The sequence below is a fragment of the Phragmites australis genome, chromosome 12 (assembly GCF_958298935.1).
Source record: "Phragmites australis chromosome 12, lpPhrAust1.1, whole genome shotgun sequence".
Classification (NCBI taxonomy): domain Eukaryota; kingdom Viridiplantae; phylum Streptophyta; class Magnoliopsida; order Poales; family Poaceae; genus Phragmites; species Phragmites australis.
In genome coordinates this window covers 24,117,464-24,139,519 of record NC_084932.1, presented here as the reverse complement: position 1 = coordinate 24,139,519, position 22,056 = coordinate 24,117,464, and the positions used below count along the sequence as shown (strand labels likewise).

Genomic DNA, 22,056 nt, shown 5'->3' with positions numbered 1-22,056 from the left:
GTCTCCCATCATCAGCTTGACGTTGGCCCACTCGGCGGTAACGGTCTCAAGCTCGTCCTTCGCGATCTGCAGTCACTCCTCAAGGCTTATCTCCTCAGCCACGCTGGTCAGGACGATGCTGGTCACTGGGGCTTCAGCTTGCTTCTGCTTCACCTGCTCGGCGAGGTTAGAGAGGGCCTGCTCCCGGACAGTTAGCTCCGCCTCCCACTTGGCGGCCTGCTCCTCCCGAGCAGTTAAAGCCGCCGACGCCGAGGTAGCCTCCGCTTCACGGCGAGTCAGCTGCTCCTCCAGGGCATCCAGAGTCATCGCCGTGATTCCGACGTCGGTCTCACGGATCGCGACCTCCTCCTCCCGACGGCGGACTTCGGCACGGCTCCGCTCAAGCTCGTCGTTCCGCCTTCTCGCGTGGCAGGATGGCATCCTCCCGAGCTCGCACCAGCCGCTCCCTGGCGAGCAGCTCTGCGGCCCGCCGCTGTGATATCTCACCCAAGTGGGTGGCTTCCTCTTGCGCGGCGATGGCCTCCTCACGCACTTCATCCAGGGTCTCCCGCTCCTCAGCCATCGCACACCTCTCCCTCTCATGGGCGGCGCGTGCCGAGATGATGCGGGCCTCCAAAAGACGGTCGACCTCCTCCAGCCACCCCCTCTCCTCTATGAGGGCGGCCCGCTCGGCCTCGAGCTGTGCTCGTTCCCCTGCCACGCCCTCCTTCAACCGCTCGATCGCCTCCTGGGCGCTTCCTAGCACGTCCTGGAGGGGTTCCGTGGCCTGGTTGGACGGCGGCCGGGAGCTGGGTCCCCTGCGAGCCCTCTCTGCAAAGGCGCTCAGGGTCCCCGACTGCTGCCTTGACGGTGCCACCCTCACCGCGCCCATTCGCCCCACCCTCGAAGTACTAGGGGTGGGCTCGGCTGGCGCCGGCGGCTCAGGCGCGGTCGCTGCCCTCGGCTCAAGGCTCGGCGGCGCCTGCGGCTCTGGCTCGGTCGGCACGCTCGGCTCAGGTGCGCTCGGCTCTGGGGCGGGAGCTGGCCTTGGCGCTTCTGGTCGCCTTTGGTCTCCGGTGGCGTCCTTGGGCGGCCTGAAAGCAAAAACAGGTTAGTCCCCCAACTTACTCTGGGCGAAACATGCCCGGGGAAAAGAAACTTACGCAGTCTTTGGTCCTCGGTATTGCCATCGCGATTCCGGGATCTTGAACTCCAGGCCCGACAGCTTCGGCACGGAATCTGCCCTCCTTCTCTTCGGTGGGGGGCTCTGCGGGGCCGCCGTGGAGCCCGTCTCCGGCGGCGGGCCGGCTTGGGCACTCATTGTAGACCTGCTCCAGCGCTGACCTTAGTCTCCGGGTTCTCGAGCCCTGGACCTCGCCTCCATCGCGGACTCCGCGCCGGACGACTGGGCGCCCCGGCCTCCCTCCTTCGCGCCGCCCGCCGACAGCCGCTGTCTTGGAGGCGACGGCGAGGACGAGGACGACGGCTGAGGCATGAACGTCCGGGGGTGTCACCACCCGGAGCAAGCCCGACAGCGCCGCCTCGTCCAGGTCCCAATCCTCACCGATCTGGGTCCTGGTGATGTCTTGGGGCCCGGTGTACATCCAGCAGGAGCGGGCCCGCTCCCGCAGAGGCGCCAGGTGGCGGTGTAGGTAATCCGCCACCACCATCACCGACATCAACCCCGACTGGCGTAGGTCGTCGATGCGGTTCAGCACTGGCCGCATCCGCTCGTCAATCATCCAACTTGCTCCGCAGCACTTGGGGGATGTACACCTTCGTCAAGCCGTTCCGCAGCTGGAATTTGCAGCAGCAAGCGACGTCCGCGGTGAAGAAGCCTCTCTTCTTCCTGGCCGGCCGCAGGACGAAGAAGTGGCGAAACAGCGCCACCAATGGCGGCACTCTGACGAACATCTCGCAGAAATGCGCGAAGATCGCCAGAATGACCACCAAGTTCGGGCTGAGGTGCGCCATCTGAATTCCGAATGTTTTGAGGATCTGGGGGAAGAACGTCGAGAACGGCGGCACCAGTCCAGCCGCCACGAAGGAGACGAAGATGACGACGTGCCCCGACCGGTCCGTGATGGGCGGGTAGTTCGCCGGTGTCACCACCGAGGCCTCCCGCTGGCCTTCGGGCACCATCATCTTCCGCACCTTGTCCACCCCCTCCTCGTTGACGAACCGTGACTCCGGCAGTATGCTGTCGACCCCCTTGTCACGGCGGCTGCTACCTGCCCTCTGCATTGTTTTAGGGTGGGGAGCGTGTTGGAACGGTGGGGGAGGAAGGATGTGTTGCGGGATGGAGAGAGGGCGAAAGCTCTGGAGCGCAAGGAGGAAGAAGAAGGCAAAGATTTGATTGCGAAGATGACGTAAAGAGGGGGACGGGGGGCGCGTTTTCTATCCGACAAAAGTATTTGGTAACACCACACTCTCATGTGCATGTAAGGAATCTGATCGCATGTTGATGACTACCTCTCGATGGGATGGAGTAATCGTTGGATTTCCACTTCACCCAAATTATGTTTAAGTCTGATGCTCACTTTTTTATATATGAGTGCAAGTGACTTTAAAATTAAAAAACATGTCCTACATTGTACTGACTTTATAAGCATGTGATAGCGAATATATATACCTATTCTTGGAACTAGTACAAACACTACATCAAAACATCTCATCAGTATCGGTTCAAAATCATTATCAGTGGTGGGTTTTGAACCGACACTGATTACTCGGCACTAAAAATCACTATCAGCGCCAGTTGGTAGCTCCAACTGGCATTGATAGTCAGTCTCGATTCAACGTTTTTCGGGCTGAAAAAGGTTTCAATTTTTTTTCACGACAAGAGGCTACCCACCTAACCACGCCCAATATTCGTAAAGTCACGTGATATACGCTCGCATACAACAACAAAAGCTTGAACTCAAGACCTCACAACCTATGTGTACGCATGACCGAACATTTAAATAGCTATTTGGATATTTAAATGATCTCAAATAAAAATATGATCAACTACAAAGTTGTAGATCTAGTCTAGAGCTACAATTTTCATATAAAGTTTTTCCCCATCCGACTTTGTGTGAAAAAGTTATGAATTTTTTAATGTGAACTATCATCGACAACTGCTGCAACTTTATTATAATTATTTGGATATTTAAATGACCTCAAATTAAAAAAAAAATCAACTATAAAGTTGTAGATCTCATCGAGAGTTATAATTTTCATATAAAATTTTTCCATATCCAACTTCGTGTGAAAAGTTATGAATTTTTTAAAATTAACTGTAACAGTAACAATTATCAATATGCAATGGAAAATAAGTCACCACACGTAGCTAGCCAAAAATGTCCGCATTGAACAAAACCGTATATAGCGGACCAAACCTTCCACGTGCCTCGTCAAAAAAGAGAAACTTTCAACCTTGGAATAGTCCAACACAAGGATCTACGAGATGCACGGCAATTACGACCGTACGTAGCTCCTGCAATTCAAACCTGGAGTGTTAGAATTATTTTAATAATGAAATATATAATCAACACTTAGTTTAAACCGGAGACTATTTTGATATTAGAAAAAATATCTAAATAAAGTTGTCGAGACTAAAGAAAAAGGAATTGGGAATGATATAAAATAATAAAAAAGGCATGCATATTTATAAGGTGACTGATTCTTTCTTATCTATAAGCAGTTCACTTTATTCAACAACAAGATCAACATATTCAACATCTGACATCCTTATTCTTTTGGGAGTGGAAAGGAAAAGGTTCCGTTTTAAACATAAACGAAAATTTGCAAGTTTGGTGAACCGGTATAAATATGTAGAACAATAATCTACATCTTGGTGAAGCACTACAAATATAGAAACAAACTAAATAAAAAATCTGCAGTAAAATTCTACTGAATTACACACTGCTTAATTAGTGTAAGTTTAAGCTACACGTTTTGCAGGTTTAGTCTATGTGTCCTGCAGACTTAGGTAACTCTAGCACTAGAAATTAATTATAAGAAAGTGTTTAGGTGACTGAGGAATAGAAAAATCAAAACAAAACACATGTACAATATATGCATAGTCAATATTGTCAACTACCAGAATTCGTTCATACGTAGTCCATGTCAGAATAAAACAAAATTGAGTACATCACAAATCCTCTATAAATACCAGCGTATTTGGCTGGTAAAGCCAACCTGAGCTAGCACTAGTACAGTACTACACAGTATATACACATACTACACAGTTACACACACAGGCTGCTCTGCAGTAAAGTAAGAATGGCGCTCGTCCATGAAACCGAAGAAGTGAGCTCTCATGAGGACATGGTCGGAGCATTCGCCCTACTCTACCACCACGTTTTCAGCTTCATCAAGCCGATGGCGCTCAAGTGCGTCGTGGATCTCGGCATCCCCGACGCCATCCACCGCCGTGGTGGTGCGGCCACCCTCTCCTGCATCGCCGCCGACACGGGGGTGCATGCGACCAGGATCCCCGATCTCCGGTGCCTGATGAAGCTGCTAACCACGTCCGGCCTGTTCGGCGCCGCCACCACCGCGGACGGCGAGGTCGTGTACACGCTCACCGCAGCATCAAGCCTCGTCGTCGGCCCGCGTGGCCTGTCCAACATTGTGCGCTTCGAGGCCGGCCCTGTCTCGGTGACCCCGTTCTTCGACATGCCCGCGTGGCTCAGGACCGCGCCTGCGCCGGACGCCCCGAAGTCGCTCTTCGAGCTGACGCACGGCCGCTCCAGGTGGGACCCCGCGAACGCCGACGACGACACGATGAACGACGCGGCTTTCGCCGAGAGCCAGCTCCTGATCGAGGCCGTTCTTAGCGACCACGGCGACGTCTTCCACGGCCTGACCTCGCTGGTTGACGTCGGCGGGGGCCACGGCTCGTTCGCGAAGGCCGTCGCCACGGCGTTCCCGAACATCAAGTGCGCCGTGATGGATCTCCCCCACGTCGTCGCAGACGCTCCCATAGCTGATGGCAGCGTGCAGTTCATCGCCGGCAACATGTTCGAGTCTATTCCACCAGCAGATGCTGTTTTACTCAAGGTATATGCTCTTAATATGTGTATGGTCTGAGTGGTCTCCCAACATATATGTACCTGCTGCAAATGATGGTGAGCATGCATGCATCCATACACTGCTTTCCTTAAGATCGATAAAACTAATATCTTGTGCTCTTGTGTTCCTTTTCCTAGTATGTCCTGCATTGTTGGGGCGAGGACGATTGTGTCAAGATCCTCAGACGTTGCAAGGATGCAATCCCTGCGAGAGATGCTGGAGGCAAGGTGATAATCACGGAGATGGTGCTGGGGTCTGGACCGCGTGACAGGAACGTCGCCGAGACCGAAGAGATGCATAGCTTGTTCCTCACGTGTATTAGCGGCGTGGGGCGAGAGGAGCACGAGTGGAAGAAGATCTTCTCCGATGCTGGATTCAGCGACTACAAAATTATGCCGGTGATGGGCCCTATTTCGGTTATTGAGGTCTACCCTTAACGACGACGAAATTCACGTATGTTGTACTAGAAACCTAGCTAGCTCTTTTGAGCGCATGTAATTGACGTTATTTTTCCCCATTTCCTATTTCGAAGTGTTGTACAAGTGCGAGTTCGTCGACGAGCTTTCTTGTCTTTGCATTGGAGTTAATAAAGGTAATAAATACAATTATGTGTTGCAATTAATTAAATTCGTTTGGCAGAGTAGTTGTTCCTAAAAAATGAATTCGATGGTTTGGCAGAGAGTCTCCACATTCTTTCCCTATTATACTAAGAAAAGTTGTTTAGTCCCTATCCAGGAGAATATCATGGTATCCCAATTTTTCACCATTTGAGAAAAATAAACTGACGAATCAAATGATGAAATTTCTTAGACCATACGAACGTCGCTCAGTTCTGGTTGAAATCTTAAAACAGAAAGCTTAAAATGTTCAGATCGAGCTAAGTTGCATGGTGTAGTTGTTGAATGGTGTAGTTGTTGAATGGTGCAAAAAGTTATATTTCGTAAAACATTTAGAAATTGGTCATTGTGCATAAGTTTAGGATGCTGATAAACATTCTAGACTCTGGATTTGGTCTAGGATGATTTGAGGCAAACCAAAGACATTTATGTGTAATCCAATGGGTAGGTTAACTTAAGATGATGCGGCATGCATGGAGCCACATATGATTATTCCCGTGTCTACATGTGACTTGCCCGTGGGCTGGCTGAGCACAGATCTACATCGTCCCAGTTAGGAATATATATTTTTAATTTATTTTAGTACCTTTTCATCTAATTTTTGTTATTAACCTCTTCTAGACTAAGTTTTTAATTAAGAACAACCTCATTTTATCACGCCAAAGAGTAGCGGCGTGACACGAGATGCTTCCTGACTGTCCTTCGGCCGCTGTGCACGTGGATACTAAGTGACAACACCGATGTCAACACTAGTGCAGTAAGCTGGTGAACACATTACATAAGTTCAGGTGGGCATGATTGTTTCTAGCAAATTCACAATATTAAACCACTACCCAGAACGGATTATTTCAGACGAATTTTAAACCCTATCATATACAGTTATAGCACTATTACAAAAACGGCATATGAGTGCCAGTTGAAAAATAGCTTCAGTACCAGTTTTTCAACCAGAACTCCATACTCGGTAATGATTGTTGGCTACTATCAGTGCTGGTTCACCACCCAACACAATTGCTATTTTCAGAGAATAAAAAAAAAAGCTTGTTCGGAATCAAGCCAGCTTGAATGCTGCTCTCGCCAACGGGCACTCCTGCAAATCAAGATAACGCGGGGACTCGAAGGCCGCCACCAGAGTACAATGCTGGATCCTGCCGTCGCTCGGCCACCGTGCCTGGATCCCTCGGCGGCCACCATGCTCGCTCGGCTGTCTCCATCGCACCTAGATCCCGGCACTGGTGAGGCGACACTTAAGACTAGTTCTGTAGTAGTATAGGTTATGTCTCAGCAAAACCGTCTACAATACACTTACACAGAGACCTTGATACATATGGTTTCAAAACTGTCTACAATACACTTACACAAAGACGAATTTTGTAGATAACCATCTCTACATAGTAAGAGTCACAAACGGTGTTTGTTTAAACCCGTCTGTGAGTAATAAGAGTCACACACGGGTTATTTTTAAACCCGTCTATGTTAATTGTCACAAATTGTAGGACCGAGAATGGTGACTAGAGGGATGGTGAATAGACGCCTTACAAATTTCTTTGATAGGCTTCTCCTCTTTTGGTCACCCAATGTACCTCAAAACTAAGAGCGAAAGTAAAATTGGAGAGAAATTAGTTGCTATAGAAATCTCCATAGAAGAACATGACTCTCATGGAAGTAAATGAACTCTAGGTTCCACTAGATTTCATTCCACAAGTTATTACCACAAAAGATAGCAACTTTGAAGAAAGAAGCCTTAGAAACAAAGCAAAGATCACCGGAAGAAAACTTCTCCAAGTTGATGATCTAGAGGCAAGGGAATTCAAGACCAACTTTGAATGTAAATTTTATGCCTCTAGTAACTTGAAGAAGAACTTCATAAGATGGAAAAATTTCAACTCAACAGCCAAAATGAAAACTTCGATGAAAACTAAAAAACTCACAAGCAAAACAAGGTGGACAATAGAGGAAAACTATAAGGAGATGAACACAAGCATATGAGGAAACATAAACTTCATTGCTTGCAAAGGTTAACCCTATTTTCGACAGATTACAAAAGTTTTTCGCTGACAAAAGCTCTAACATAATACATGAGCTAAGCATTCCTCTCACCATTCTAAAACCCTAGCTTACACCTCTGAAATAGCCCTCCCACAAAGAACTACCCATCTATTTATAGGCCTAGGGAGGTAGCTTAGCTCTTAAGTTTCCATGTTCCCAAAATACCCCTCTCTTCTAATGGGCTCCTATCTAATACCGGGGCATTTTCGTCCATTTTTCGCTTCATCCATCGAACGGCCATGACTTCTTCATGACTTGGTTTCACCTCGATCCAAGCTTCGTGATGATACCACGTGCACTCCATCCTTCCACGGTTTTGAGGCCAAACCGCGACACCGCCTTGCTTACGCCTTAAGAAGGCATCTAGATGTCGACACGTGTACTCCGTCTTATGATCTTGACTGCCGGCAAGTATCCCCCGCTCCTGATCCCTCAGGCCGCCTCGTCACTTGCCTGGCATCCCCTTCGCTTGACTTTGTCAACACGCTATCTTCATCCACCTTCACACACTTTGCTTGATTTCACGTGCACAGCTAGGATCACCCTTGACTCTGCCTGGCCTCCTCGATCATCCAGCACCCAGCACTCTACTTGGCCCCGATCATCTCGCCGTTAACTACCAAGTTACATCCATCACCAACACAACACAAGACAAGCTAACATGCATCTGCAACACCTTTATGGATTAGTCAAAATCAAAATTTTGTATTAAAGAACTCATTCCAGATAAATCGTGAATACTGGATGATCTGGTGTTCACCTCTTTTGAGCGCCGGACCATCCAACGTGTTCAACTCCTCAGCTCAGCCATTTTGCATCCTCTCTGGAAATATTAGTCCAGTGTATCCTCCAGCATTCACACTACTCATCACCGGACTATCCGGCGAGTACAACCTTGCTAGAAGCCATTTTCCAACCTCTCTGCAACAAATTGTCCGGTGAAGCATCCGGCGTACACATTGCTCAGCGCGGGACCTTCCGGCGTGTACAACTCTTTCTGTTCTGAAAAATTTCTTCTCTGGGATAAATAGTCTGGTGTGCACTTCTGCCCAACGCTGAACCATCCGGCGTACACTTCAAATCTTGCTTCTACACTGAAATGCTCTAGCTTGCATAGTGCCCCATCGCCGGACTATCCGACGTGTACAAATTCTCCAACGCCGGATCATCTAGCGTGTACATTTTTCCTGGACTCAGAGACAAAAACATTAACTCCATTTTTCTCTACAATTTAGGTTAGTCATGATCATAATTGCAATACATAGACATGCTCATGCAATCTCAAATCATCAAACCAAATCAATCAACCTTATCAAGCACTCATCACAAATAAACAAGGCACATTTCAACTTGGTTTCTCAACCTCCCCCTTGATGAGTGCATTGACAACTCTCAAAGAACAAAGACCACGTCATTTTAGTCCATTTTGGTCCTTATTTCCAAAATACCCCTCTCTTCAAATGCAACCTACCACCAGGGCATTTTGGTCCATTTTTTGCTCCGTCCATCGAACGGTCGTGGCTTCTTCATAACTTAGCTTCGCCTCGACACAAGCTTCACGATGATGCCTTGTGCACTCCATCCTTCCATGATTTTGATGACAAACCGCTACACCACCTTGCACGCTTCTCAAAGCGTGACTCATTGCCACTTGCTTACGCCTTAAGCAAGCATCCCTATGTCGACACATGTGTTATTTTTCGTGATCTTGACCACCGACAAGTCTCTCCCGCTCCAGATCCCATAGGCCGCCTTTTCACTTGCACCAGCATTCCCTTCGATTGGCTTTATCAACACGCCATCTTCATCCACCTTCACACCCTTTGCTTGACATCCACGTGCACACCTAGGATCACCCTTGACTCTGCCCCACCTCCTCAATCGTCCGGCACCCAGCATCCTACTTGGCCCCGATCATCTGCCGTGGACCACCAAGTTGCATCCATCACCGGCACAACACAAGACAAGCAAACATACATCTCCAACACCATTATGGATTAGTCAAAATTGAAATTATCTGTTGAAGAACTCATCCCAAATAAATCATGAACGTCGGATGATCCAATGTTCACCCCTTCGGAGCGCCGAACCATCTGGCGTGTTTAACTCCTTAGATCAGCCATTTTGCATCCTCTCTGGAAATATTAGTCTGGAGTATCCTCTGGTGTTCACACTGCTCATCACTATACTATTCGACGACTACAACCTTGCCAAAAGCTATTCTGCAACTTCTCTGCAACAAATGGTCCAACGAAGCATCCGGTGTATACATTGCTTAGTGCCGAACCTTCTGGCGTGTACAACTCTTTCTATTCTGAAAAATTTCTTCTCTGGAAAAAAATAGTCCGACGTGCACTTCTGCCCCACGCCAGGCCATCTGACGTACACTTCAAATCTTGCTTCTATACTGAAATACTCCAGCGTTCACCGTGCCTCATCACCAAACCATCTGGTGTATTGATCTCCTGAGCTTCACCTCTTGAAATCCTTGGGTGTGCATAGTGCCCCATTGCCGGACTATTCAGCGTGTACAAATTCTCCAGTGCTGAATCATCCAGCATGCATATTTTTCCTAGACTCAGAGACGAAAATGACAACTCCATTTTTCTCTGCAACTTAGGTTACTAATGATCATAATCATGCAATCTCAAAATCATCAAACCGAATCAATCAACCTTCTCAATCACTCATCACAAATAAACCAAGGCACATCTCAACTTGGTTTCTCACAGATGGATTTTTTTTAAAACCTTCTGTGCCTCCCTTTCCCCCTATAAGCAAGTTTGCTTCCAAGCTGCGCAGCTAGGAATCAAATTTGCTTATAGGGGTGAAAGGGTCACACATATACACACTTTATGATTGACAAATTAAACACATTGACGAATTGTTCATAACATCGATCAGACATTATTCTGAACACAAAACACAGGCATTTACATATCTCAACGGTTAAGCATATCACACATATGCACATCACACATTGTTCAAAACACATAAACCTAGCTATCTATACATCATTGGTCGATCGACGGTATATTCCAAAAGGATGAAATGATTGACATCATGCCGACACTGTCTTTCAAAAAGACAAAAATTGATCGACAAAATTGGGTTGATCAACTTCGTCTATCAAAAAGATGAGATGATAGACATAATCTCAACCTCTTGCATTTTGGCACTATGTCAACCCAAGCATCATCTTAAATTAGTACCTCGTAGTCATCCAGATCTGGCTGAACCATGATTACCTCACAAATGAGCCAGAACCAAACTGCGTTGCTCCCGATCCACCAGCCGTGGTTTAGTAAGAAATCAACATTCAAGCATGTCTTGAAGTTGACAAAAATGTCTCCATTCTGACGAAAAGCAATGGAGAGATTTCCATCTGGTAGAACAGAACGGAGAACGCGGTTGACAACATACATGCCAAGCGTCCCTATTGTCGAAGCCGCCATAGGGACAACCCCATCCTACCACCTCCTAATTGCCATGAAATGTTCGTTTGCAGATATACAATGGAAAACAAGGCCGTGCCATCAGTTGCACAGATCGAAGCAATAAAAACCTAACAAACTGTAACTAAACCACGATGGGAACCATATGATACTCACCTTGGTGCAGTGAAAAGTGGCCCTCACCGAGATCATGCTTCTCCGATGCTGAAGGCGAGTGGGGACGCTTCTCAGTGCAGTGGAACACTTGGATATGGTGAGTGAGAAAGAAGAGCACTCTTTATCGTTTTATATTGAGGGAAGATGAGGAGTTGTGTGTGTGGGAAGCCAAAAGACCATGTGGAAACCAGCGGGTTATGTGTGTGCGAAGCCAAGAGCCAGGGGAGATGAACAGTGAAATTTGAAAATGTTCGTTGGTCTTTAAATACATATGGGTGTTTATAAAATATGCCTGTATCTACCGAATAGACACAGACAGATATTACAAGAAACACTTTGTGAAAATATCATAGACGGATTTTCCTAAAGCCATATGCATCTGTATGATAGAAACGAACGGATTTATAAAAACCGTTTGTGAGTTCATTCACACCTAGACACCTGTCTTGTTATAGACGCGTCTGTCAAAGCAACTATCTGAGGATATTTTATCTGTAACGGGTCCAAAGAAACCGTTTGTGATATATTGTCTGCTTTCAGTGATTCTATAGTAGTGAGCTAACTTCAGTAGGAAATATAAAAATCAAATTAATTAACTTCAGTTGGAAATATATGACACCAAACAAGTGCCTTTTGATCTGAACCATACAACAGTCATGAATAAAAGTGCCAAAATATCACAACTACAGAAAATTTCATCACTGCCAGTTCAAAAATGGCATCACTGTCGGTTTTTGAACGGATAGTGATTAAGAGGTAGTATCACTACCAATTTTGGAACTGGCAATAATAGAGTTATTACTGCACGTTTGTATTACAAACCGGCAGTGATAGTCGGTCCCAAATCCGATGTCTTTTCGACTCAAATTTTTTTTCTACACTCGACGAACCTTTGCAGCTTCTCTTACTTGTGACGAACACCCGAAACTTTTGTTGGAGTCAAACCCACAACCTCACCCCTCTTGCGAAGCTTCCTTACCATCCCACCTCACAATTTCCGTTAATAGCTATGGGATAATTTGTTCTTTTCACTTGTCCTGCCCAAATCTTTGGATGATTATTTAGGCATTTAGATTACTTCAAATAAAAAAGATATGAACTAGAAAGTTATAGATCCAACAGTTTACTTTGTAGTTCAGTGTGTGGTTTTTCATCGACGATTTTGTAGAGTGAGTTTCTGAGGTTAAAAAAGAGAGGTTTTTTTTTGCTATGGAACCACGACCTCACCCCTCGCATGAAACTTTCTTACCATCTCACCTCACAGTTTTAGTTCATGGCTATGGGGTAATTTATTCTTTTGACCTGTCCTATACAAATCTTTAAATGATCATTTGGGTATTTATTTACTTCAAATAAAAACATTATCAACTACAAAGTTGTAGATATCGTAGAGAGCTATGATTTTCATATAAAGTTTATCTCCATCTAACTCCGTATGAAAAAGTTACGAATTTTCAAAGACATGATATCTACCACTATCACTGACGGTTCATAAAAAAACCAGCAGTGATACTTCCTCCACTATTACTACTACCGGTTCATAACATGAACCAGTAGTAAAAAATCTATTTTCACTGCCAATTTATATCAAGGACTAGCAGTGAAAGTATTAGTGCCAGTTCTTGACAGGAACCAGCAATGATAATTATTTTCAATACCGATTCTTTTTCGGATGGACTTTTAGTGCCAGTTATTGAGAAGAACCAGCAGTAATGCAATATCACTGCCGGTTATAGCCAAACCGACAGTGATGGGGGAAAGGAAGTGTGTTTTTGTGGTAAGTGCCTTGTAGCCTAAACTTTACACAAGTAATGCACATAAGTGCTAACAAAAAACTGAAAACAAATGCCTTGCTACCTGAACAAAAAGAATGTGTTTGTTAACTCTCATTCCTTAACAAATACTAATGTAATTGTCCCTTGTATCCAATTTTTCATTTCTTTCCAACCCTTTCTCTTTTTTGGCTTGGCTTCGGTTTTGATGCTGCTCCACCCGCAGTGAGGTTGGTCCAACCAAGGAGGCCGCCCAGCGCATTGCCAACGAACAACTATGTGTTCCCAACCACCTGGTTCCACCTGCTCGCTGGTGCTAGCTCTCTTCAATGGAAAAAAATACTATGTAGTGATGCTACAGACGTCTCCTCCTGCAGAACTGCTTGGATGGCCACCACCTGTCCCTAACGTGCATCTCAAATCACTACCCACCGCCAACACACCATGGATCACTACCAGAGAAAATGTCTTCAATGCAAATTCATCCTTCTATTACTAATATTATCCTCTTTCATCTGGTTTAGGAATGCTAGGTACTCCCACTAGTGAACCATAATGAAAGAGTCGAGCTTGATAAGTTATGGATGCCAAATTGGTTGTAGACCAGATTTGGGCATCTAGATGGCTTCAAATGAATATTTTTCAACTACAAAGTTGTAGATCTATTAGTGATGGTTCTTAACATGAACCGATAGTGGTACATTGTCACTATCGGTTTCTAAGAAACCGGCAGTGATAGAGGGTCATGGATGGGTATGATCGCCCAGCGTGATAGACGGTCTCCTGCGGGCTTCAAGTTACTATGCCAGAGCCACATTGGGTACAAATGGAATGCAGCCAGGGAACATTCCAGCATGGCACCATGTGTCATGTCGATCGCATTGGCGTGACTGTAAGACCCTCGGTTACCGGGATCTCTTGTGCCTCCAGTATCAGTCCCTGCATTACATAGCTGATACGCACAGTATAACAGTCGTAGTATCACAGTCAAACTTCATACATCATAGAAAGGTTTAGAATTCAAAAGATTACAACCCGTATTATATATTACAAGTTTGTCCTAGCGGCCATCAAAATACACAGTGAAACAAAGGCTGAAGTCACAAGCAGCGAGGGTGCGAACACGACTTTAAAGACTACTCTTCATCCCCGACTTCACCTCCGGCGAAGTCGGCATCAGCTTCTTCATCTGAATGAAAGCAAGACTGAGTACGAAAGGTACTCAGCAAGCCCTATACTACTTCAAAGTGTTGATAGATGCATACATCACTATTTCAAGGACAAGGCTTTATAGTTTTAGTTTTAGCGTAAAGCAATTTTATGCAGGTGGTTAGTGGTATCATCAGCTAATGACTTTAAAAAAGTTCAAGTAGTTCAAAAACCAGTAACAAGCTGTATCTGGTGTTTCTCGGTCCCGGGAGAGGCTACACCTCACTCCGCAGTCCCTATTATCACATCTGATATACCTTGAGTATCACACAGCTTTGGGCAGATTGAGCCAGGAACCATATCATACGGACATCTAGTCCACACACTCACTTGTCAAGACACACTCCTCCTAAGTCTAGTCAAATGGAGTCACGCTTCTCATGTCCATGACCGTGGACATGGCTATTCGAATAGGTTTACACTCTACAGAGATTACATAGCTTTACCCATGCAATATGCTCAGTCTCCATCTGTTGCAGGTAGAGGAGATAATCATACCAAGACTCTCCAAACACCTTTCCTGTCGGACTTTTCCATGAGACACGCTAATGATCAGGCTGCATGTTCCTAAGGTCAGCATCCCTTTTTAAGCCTAGGCCCGTTCCTGATACTTCCAAACAACGGGAGAGATGGACTCTTGGCTGCTCGCTACTCTCAGCCTCCTGGTATGATGCCCAACCCAGTTTGGTGTAAGGAAAAGTCAAGTCCTACCCATACAGGACGCATGGTTGCACGAGATGACTAGGCATGTCAAGGTAATTGACTCAGTGCTTAAACGGCCAGGGCAAGCATCTCCCGCGTTGGCAATGGGTATCACCTCAAGCCCCCAATGTATGAGATAGCCTTGAACTTTTACAGGACTACCCCGTTCACCCCCGCCAAATCAGTTTTCACCCATCTTTATACACCACCCACCATATCCCACACCACATCAAGGATTTCGCAGCCATCAAGGACTCATGGTCTATGAGTTAACATTGGTAACAGTTAATTGTCATCTCCGAAGAGATGCATTATAAAAGCGACATCTCCGAGAAGACGTATTCAATCCTAAGCATGCTAGACATCAGTGTGTTGTCCATTGTTATTATAGTTAACAATAAGTAATCCTAGGGTGATATGTATAGTGGATGATAATATTATGGCATGGCAAGTGTTTAATAGGATTAACTATTGCAAGTGGTATGTAAAAGTGCAATACATCGCACATGCGACAATAGGTCAAGTTTTAGTTATTCATGTAAATTATTTGAAAACATAGGTTCAATATGATCAAGGAATTAGGACTTGCCTTCTCTGGAGTTTTCCTTGAAGTCTTGGTTGAAATTGAGGTCTTCCACGCTTCTGACACTTCCTACGCAGAACTCGCAGAAGTCGTGCTTTTCTGCAATTATAACTACGATCAACAATGAGCTATACTAGAGAAGAATCAAATAACACCAAATAGAAAACAAAATAAGCACTAATGGATATCACAATATCACAGCTGAGTAGATCTTGATTTTAGATGAATTTCAGCGAAAGAATCACCGAAATTGGAGCCAGAACGGAGAAGTTATGGCTCCCGTAAAATTTAATCTAAATTAAATCGAAAAATTACCAAATGGTACTATTCATAGTGGGGCCCATAGGTGGGACCCACGTGAACAGTAAATGAGGCACACTGAACAGTATCATGGTGGGCCCACATGAACAGTGACTGGATGGGCAAATTTGGCTTAATCTGGGCCTAGATGGGCCGAGCTGGATAGTGCTAAGCCCGCACAATGCAGGCCCACTCGGGTCTTGGGCTAGTGGCTAATGGGATACAGAAGCTAGGTTGACCCACATACATACGACCTTTGGGAGCCAGGCCGCTTGGCAGGCCAACCGACCACTGGGCCGAGCCATGGCCCAATCGGCCAGGCTGAGCCACGACCCAAGGCCGCTTCAAGTGTGCGCGCGGGCTCTAGTGCTGGGCGAGCGGAGGAGGGGAGGGGAAGTCGATTGGCAGTGAGGAATTGATGGCTGCGTGCACTGAGAAGTGTTCCAGTTGGGGTTTCACAAGGACAAATGCATGTTGGCCTACTATGCAATACGGCGAACTTGGCTAGGAGCTCGTCGACGGTGGTCGGCGACGAGAACAGCACTAGATCACAGCCGGAGAGGGGGCAACAGCGCTGGAAAAAAATGGGTGACACCTCCCCTACATGGGGAGGGGCCAACCTGCAAAAGAAAAGATGCCTAGCACCTCTAGTTATCATGGAACGAGGGCCGGATCATGTCACAGAGCAGAAGCACGCTGGCGGCAAGCGCAAGCACGGCAGCAGATACAAACTAACGGCAGTGTGCGAAAACAAGCTAAGAGGGAGGCTGGGGGATGCATACATGCTATCTACATGGACGCGAGGGGGAACTTGGAGGCTTAGCGGTGTCTGGGTCGAAGGAATGGGAAGGCAGTTGGCGGCGAGAAGCACCAACGACGACAGCGTTGGCTCAGCTCTGTGCGCGGATGGGTCCCACCAGGCTTCCAGTGGACAAGTGGTGGCACAAGGATGGCGATGGCTCCCTGGTGCTCCTGGCAGCATGTCGACAGCGGGTTGGTAATGAAAAGTTGCAGCGGCGACAATGTCAACGGCGGCAACGTTGTGGCCTGCCAAAAGGGAGGAAGAATGAGAGAGAGAGAGAGAGAGAGAGACTAAGGCTCTATTTATAGAGGGGAGAGGGATGGGGAGAGACGGTGTGGCTCGTTATCTTCATGCAACATCGGTTGCGAGTAGGCGGCCGGCGCCCACCCTCTTTCCCGAGGCCTTGGCTGCATGCGCTGGCCAAGCGTGAGCATGGGCGCAGTAGTCGCGCATGCAGGGAATGGGAGGAGAGAGAGGGTGTGCAAAAGAGAGAAGATAGAGAGCGGAGAAGCAGAGGATGGTCGGGGCACACGGGATATTTTTCGAAGAGGGGAAACAGCGGCCGGCGATGGGCACACGCGCTGGATGGAGGAGAAAGGAGGAGAGGCGCAGACGCCCGTGAGATTGGCAACACGTGGACGACCAGGCCTCACCTGCAGACGTAGGCTCACACGTGTCAGTTCGACCGGGAAGCCAGCGTGATGAGCTGGGTCGTGTGCAGCTCGTGGAGAGAGAGAGAGAGAGAGAGAGAGAGAGAGAGAGAGAGAGAGAGAGAGAGAGAGAGAGAGAGAGAGAACAGCTGGGTGGTAGCTGGGTGGGCCGCACGGGAGGAAGAAAGGGAAAGGAGAAAGGGCTGGGCCAAGAAAGAGAGAGGGAAAAGAAAACTGGCCTGGGAGAGAAATAGAAGGAAAAAAGAAAGAGAGAAAGAAAAAGTTTTTGGAATAATTCAAATTGGAGAATTTGAATTTGGTTTCTACTTTGGATTCAAATCAACATCATTTGGAATATTTGAACTTGGATCTCAAGACTTTCTAAGGTGATTTGAATCAAAGGATCCAAACTTGAATTTGGATTTGTGCTGAATAGAATCTAAGAGTAGATTCGAAAATTGAGAGACATTCAATTTCAAACCTCCACACAAGGGACCATGAAAACCCCAAGTAATGCATATGAACCAATTTAATGCAGAGTTTATTTTACAACTGATTCTAGTGCACATTGTAACTCTTATTTAACTTAGCATTTCTAATATATATGAATGTGTATATACTAGTATCTATACACATCCACATACCTTTTCTCTTAACCTTAGTTAGCTTAATTATCCCAAAAAAGTTTTAATTTGGAGTGAATTTTGTAATTAATTAGCATGCTTAAACTCAGGATGTTACAAACCTACCCCTCTTAAACGGAATCTCTACCCCGAGATTCGAAAAGCTCATCAAAGAGGTTTGGAAACTCCTGTCTCAGATCCTCTCCGTGTTCCCATATAGCTTCTGCTTCCGTGTGATTACTCCGCTGTGCTTGGCAGAACCTGACTGCTGTTCTTCTTGTTTGTCGAGTCACTACGTCCAAGATTTGAATGGGTCTTTCCTCATACTGAAGATCTTGTTGCAGGTCCATTACTTCCAAGGGAACTTGTTCCTCTGGAACCATTAAACATTTCTGTAACTGCGACACATGAAACACATCGTGCACATCAGACATCTCTTCCGGAAGTGCCTGCTTGTAAGGCACTGCACCAATCTTTTTGAGTATCTCGTAAGGTCCCACATATCTAGGTGCTAACTTCCCATGAACCTGGAACCTCCGAGTGCCTCTTATTGGGGATACCTTGAGGTAGACATAGTCTCCTACTTCTAAGGTCAAGTCTCTCCTTCGGTTATCCGCATAATCTTTCTGTCTGCTCTGAGCTGCTCTCAAGTTCTCCCTTATTTTGGCAACTTCTTCTTCTGTGTCTTTGATTAACGATGTCCCGAAGAGCGTACGCTCTCCAACTTCTGACCATAGAAAAGGTGTTCTGCATTTTTTCCCATACAATGCCTCAAAGGGGGACATCTTTAGGCTAGCTTGACAACTGTTATTGTAGGAGAATTCTGCAAACGATAGACTTTTCTCCCACTCTTTTTCGTAGGTTAGCACACAAGCTCTCAGAAGATCTTCAAAGACTTTGTTTACTCTCTCAGTTTGACCATCATTTGTGGGTGGTAAGCGGAGCTAAAGTCCAGTTTAGCTCCTAAGGCAGTGTGTAGACTTTTCCAAAACCTTGATGTGAACTGGGGTCCTCGATCAGAGACAATCCTGCTTCAGATTCCATGTAGCCTCAGAATATTATCAATATACAAGTATGCCAGCTTGTCTCCACCATATCTTGTTTTCACCGGTATGAAGTGGGCTACTTTAGTAAGATGATCCACAATAATCCATATGGAGTCATTACCCTTATGTGTTCTAGGTAACCCGACTATGAAATCCATACCAATTTCATCCAACTTCCAAGTCGGGACTTGTAATGGTTGCAACAATCCTACAGGTCTTTGGTGCTCTGCTTTGACCCTTTGACATCTATCACATCGAGCAACGAACCCTGCTATGTCAAACTTCATTCCTGTCCACCCATACTTGATCCTCAGATCCGTGAACATCTTGTGCATCTAGGATGAATGGAATAGGGAGAATTGTGGGCTTCATCCATGATCGATTCCCTAAGATTTTCCCAATCTAGTACACACAACCTATCCTTGTACCATACAGTCCCCTGCTAATCTACCCTGAATCCGGGTGCTTTATTTAACTCGAGATTCTTCTTTACTTCAAGAATCTCTTCATCTCCTGTCTGGGTCTCACGAGTCTTATCCTCTAGTGTCGGATGCACTACCAGAGTGTGAACTTGTTCTTGGGTTATGTGCAGGTTCATATATTGTATTTCTGCAAGAAGCTCTGGCCGTAAATCCTGCACTTGTAGGTCATGACTGTAAACTTTTCTGCTTAGGGTGCCAGCCACAACATTAGCCCTACCCGGGTGATATTGGATACTCAGGTTGTAATCCTTTATCAACTCCAACCATCTTCATTGCCTAAGATTCAACTCAGACTGAGTGAAAATATACTTCAGGCCCTTGTGATCCATATAGATTTCACACTTATTTCTGAGAAGATAATGTCTCTATATCTTAAGTGCATGTACCATTGCTGCTAATTCCAAGTCATGAGATGGGTAATTCTCTTCATGTGGCTTCAGATGTTGGGATACATAAGCCACAACATTGCCATCTTGCATTAGCACATAGACTAAACCGTGGCGTGAGGCATCACAATATACTACAAAGTCATTCTGGATATCTGGCAATTTCAACACAGGGGCTGTAGTCATTCTCTTCTTGAGCTCTTAAAAACTCTCCTCGTAGGCTTCATCCCGCTTGAGCTTAGCATCTTTCTAGAGAAGCTTGGTCACTAGTTTAGCTATCCTTGAGAAGCCATCAATAAACTTACGATAGTAACCTGTCATTCTAAGGAAACTTCTAATTTCTTAGACATTGATTGGTTGAATCCAGTCAACTACTACCTCAACCTTTGAAGGGTCAACTGATATTCCTTTTGCCATTAGGACATGTCCTCTTATCCTTTACATGAACACTCACAAATGTTGTTCGTGCTCTTCTACACTCCTTGAGTAGACGAGAATATCATCAATGAATACTATCACAAAGTTGTCCAGTTCATCCATGAACACCTTATTCATCAGATTCATGAAGTATGCCAGGGCATTTGTCAATACAAAGGACATGACTATGAACTCATATAATCTATACCTTGTTACAAAGGCAGTCTTCTGAATGTCACTTTTCCTGATCTTCATTTGATAGTATTCCGATCTCAAATCTATCTTCGAGAAATATCTGGCTCCTCTGAGCTGATCAAATAGATCGTCGATCCTTGGTAGTAGATACTTGTTCTTGATGGTTACCTTATTCAAGGAATGGTATCAACACACAATCTTTGACTTCCATCTTTCTTTTCCACAAAAAGAACTGGTGATCCCCAAGGTGAAGAACTAGGTCTGATAAAACCACTTGCTAGAAATTCTCTAATCTGCTCCTTCAGCAATTCTAGTTCAATGAATGTGATCCTTCAATGTCTCTTGGCAATTGGAGCTATTCCGAGTAAGAGATCAATAACGAACTATATGTCCCGGTCCGGTGGCATACCAGGTAACTCCTCTAGGAATACATCTATGTATTTACATATCATTGGCACATCCTCTATTGACTGGATAGACAAGTTGCATGCCATTGGCTCAGACTTTGGTCCTTTAAGCTCAAACTCGACTTTGATTCCCTTGTGATTGACCAGGGTAACTCTTCTACTTGCACAAGCTATATTGCCTTCATCCTTGGTTAACCAATCCATTCCCAAGATGACATATATTCTATTTGAATTCAGAATTACCAGGTTTGCTAGGAACTCTACCCCACTTAAATGGAGTTTGACCCGTGGGCATCCTAGATGACACAAGATATTTCCCGCGGGGTAACGAACCAGCTTAGGATTCTTAAGTATCATAGTAGGTAACTTATGCAGTGCAGCAAACATTTTTAGAAACAAACTAATGCGAAGCTCTAGAATCAAATAAAACTGTTGCAAGGGTTGAGTTGATGGGGAACTCACTGAATACAACTTGCAGTGCTTCTTGAGCTTCCTGAGCATCAATGTGGTTGATGCGACCTCGTCCAAAGTTCCGTGATTGTCCTGCCGATCGATTTCCTCCTTGTCTTACTCTTGCTAGTGGGGCAGAACGAGCTGGTGCATTGTTCTGATTGGCATTGGGCAATCCTTCATGTAGTGTCCTGGCTGATGGCAGATGAAGCATGTCTTCTGTCTAGGTGCTGGAGTCTGAGCACTGCACTGCTGAGACACTCCTGTATTGGAACTACAATGAGTAGATGCTGTTGTGCGGGATGTGGATCCCGGAGTTGGGTACTTCATAGTCGACTGGTGTGATTATTGAATTTTCTGCCTTCGGTTGTAATTGGTCCCCTGGGACCTACTGCCTTGCTGCCTCTAATTAGCGAACTTTCTTTCTTTCCACCTCTATGGGTGCACAGGCCTCTTCTAGTAGGAGGGTCATGTTCATCATGGTATTGAAGTCAGGGTAGATAACAGGCACAAGCTGAACATACAAGCTGCGTTGCAGTCCTTTCTTAAAATGATCCTACTTCTTCTTATCCGTTGACACCTCTTCCGTTGTGTAGCGTGAAAGGTAGATGAACTTTCGAATGTACTGGTTCACTGTAATTGTCCCTTACTTTAGGTCATGGAATTCATCAACCTTCATCTCCATGATCCCTATCGGTACATGGTACTTCCTAAATTC

At 45.7% G+C, this 22,056-nt stretch overlaps 2 protein-coding genes across 2 annotated transcripts; one reads left to right on the top strand and one right to left on the bottom strand.

Annotated features, from left to right (window-relative positions):
* Nucleotides 1–379: 379 nt before the first annotated feature.
* LOC133886426 (uncharacterized) lies at nucleotides 380–1,474 on the bottom strand. Its single transcript, XM_062326135.1, has 2 exons — nucleotides 1,353–1,474; nucleotides 380–1,073 (listed from the first exon to the last, which is right to left on the bottom strand). The coding sequence occupies exons 1-2, from the start codon at nucleotides 1,472–1,474 to the stop codon at nucleotides 380–382; spliced, it is 816 nt and encodes a 271-aa protein (XP_062182119.1).
* A 2,697-nt stretch (nucleotides 1,475–4,171) lies between these two features.
* On the top strand, nucleotides 4,172–5,614 carry LOC133887061 (acetylserotonin O-methyltransferase 3-like). The gene is made up of 2 exons (XM_062326963.1): nucleotides 4,172–5,025; nucleotides 5,175–5,614. The coding sequence occupies exons 1-2, from the start codon at nucleotides 4,246–4,248 to the stop codon at nucleotides 5,472–5,474; spliced, it is 1,080 nt and encodes a 359-aa protein (XP_062182947.1). The 5' UTR covers nucleotides 4,172–4,245; the 3' UTR covers nucleotides 5,475–5,614.
* The last annotated feature ends 16,442 nt before the right edge of the window (nucleotides 5,615–22,056 follow it).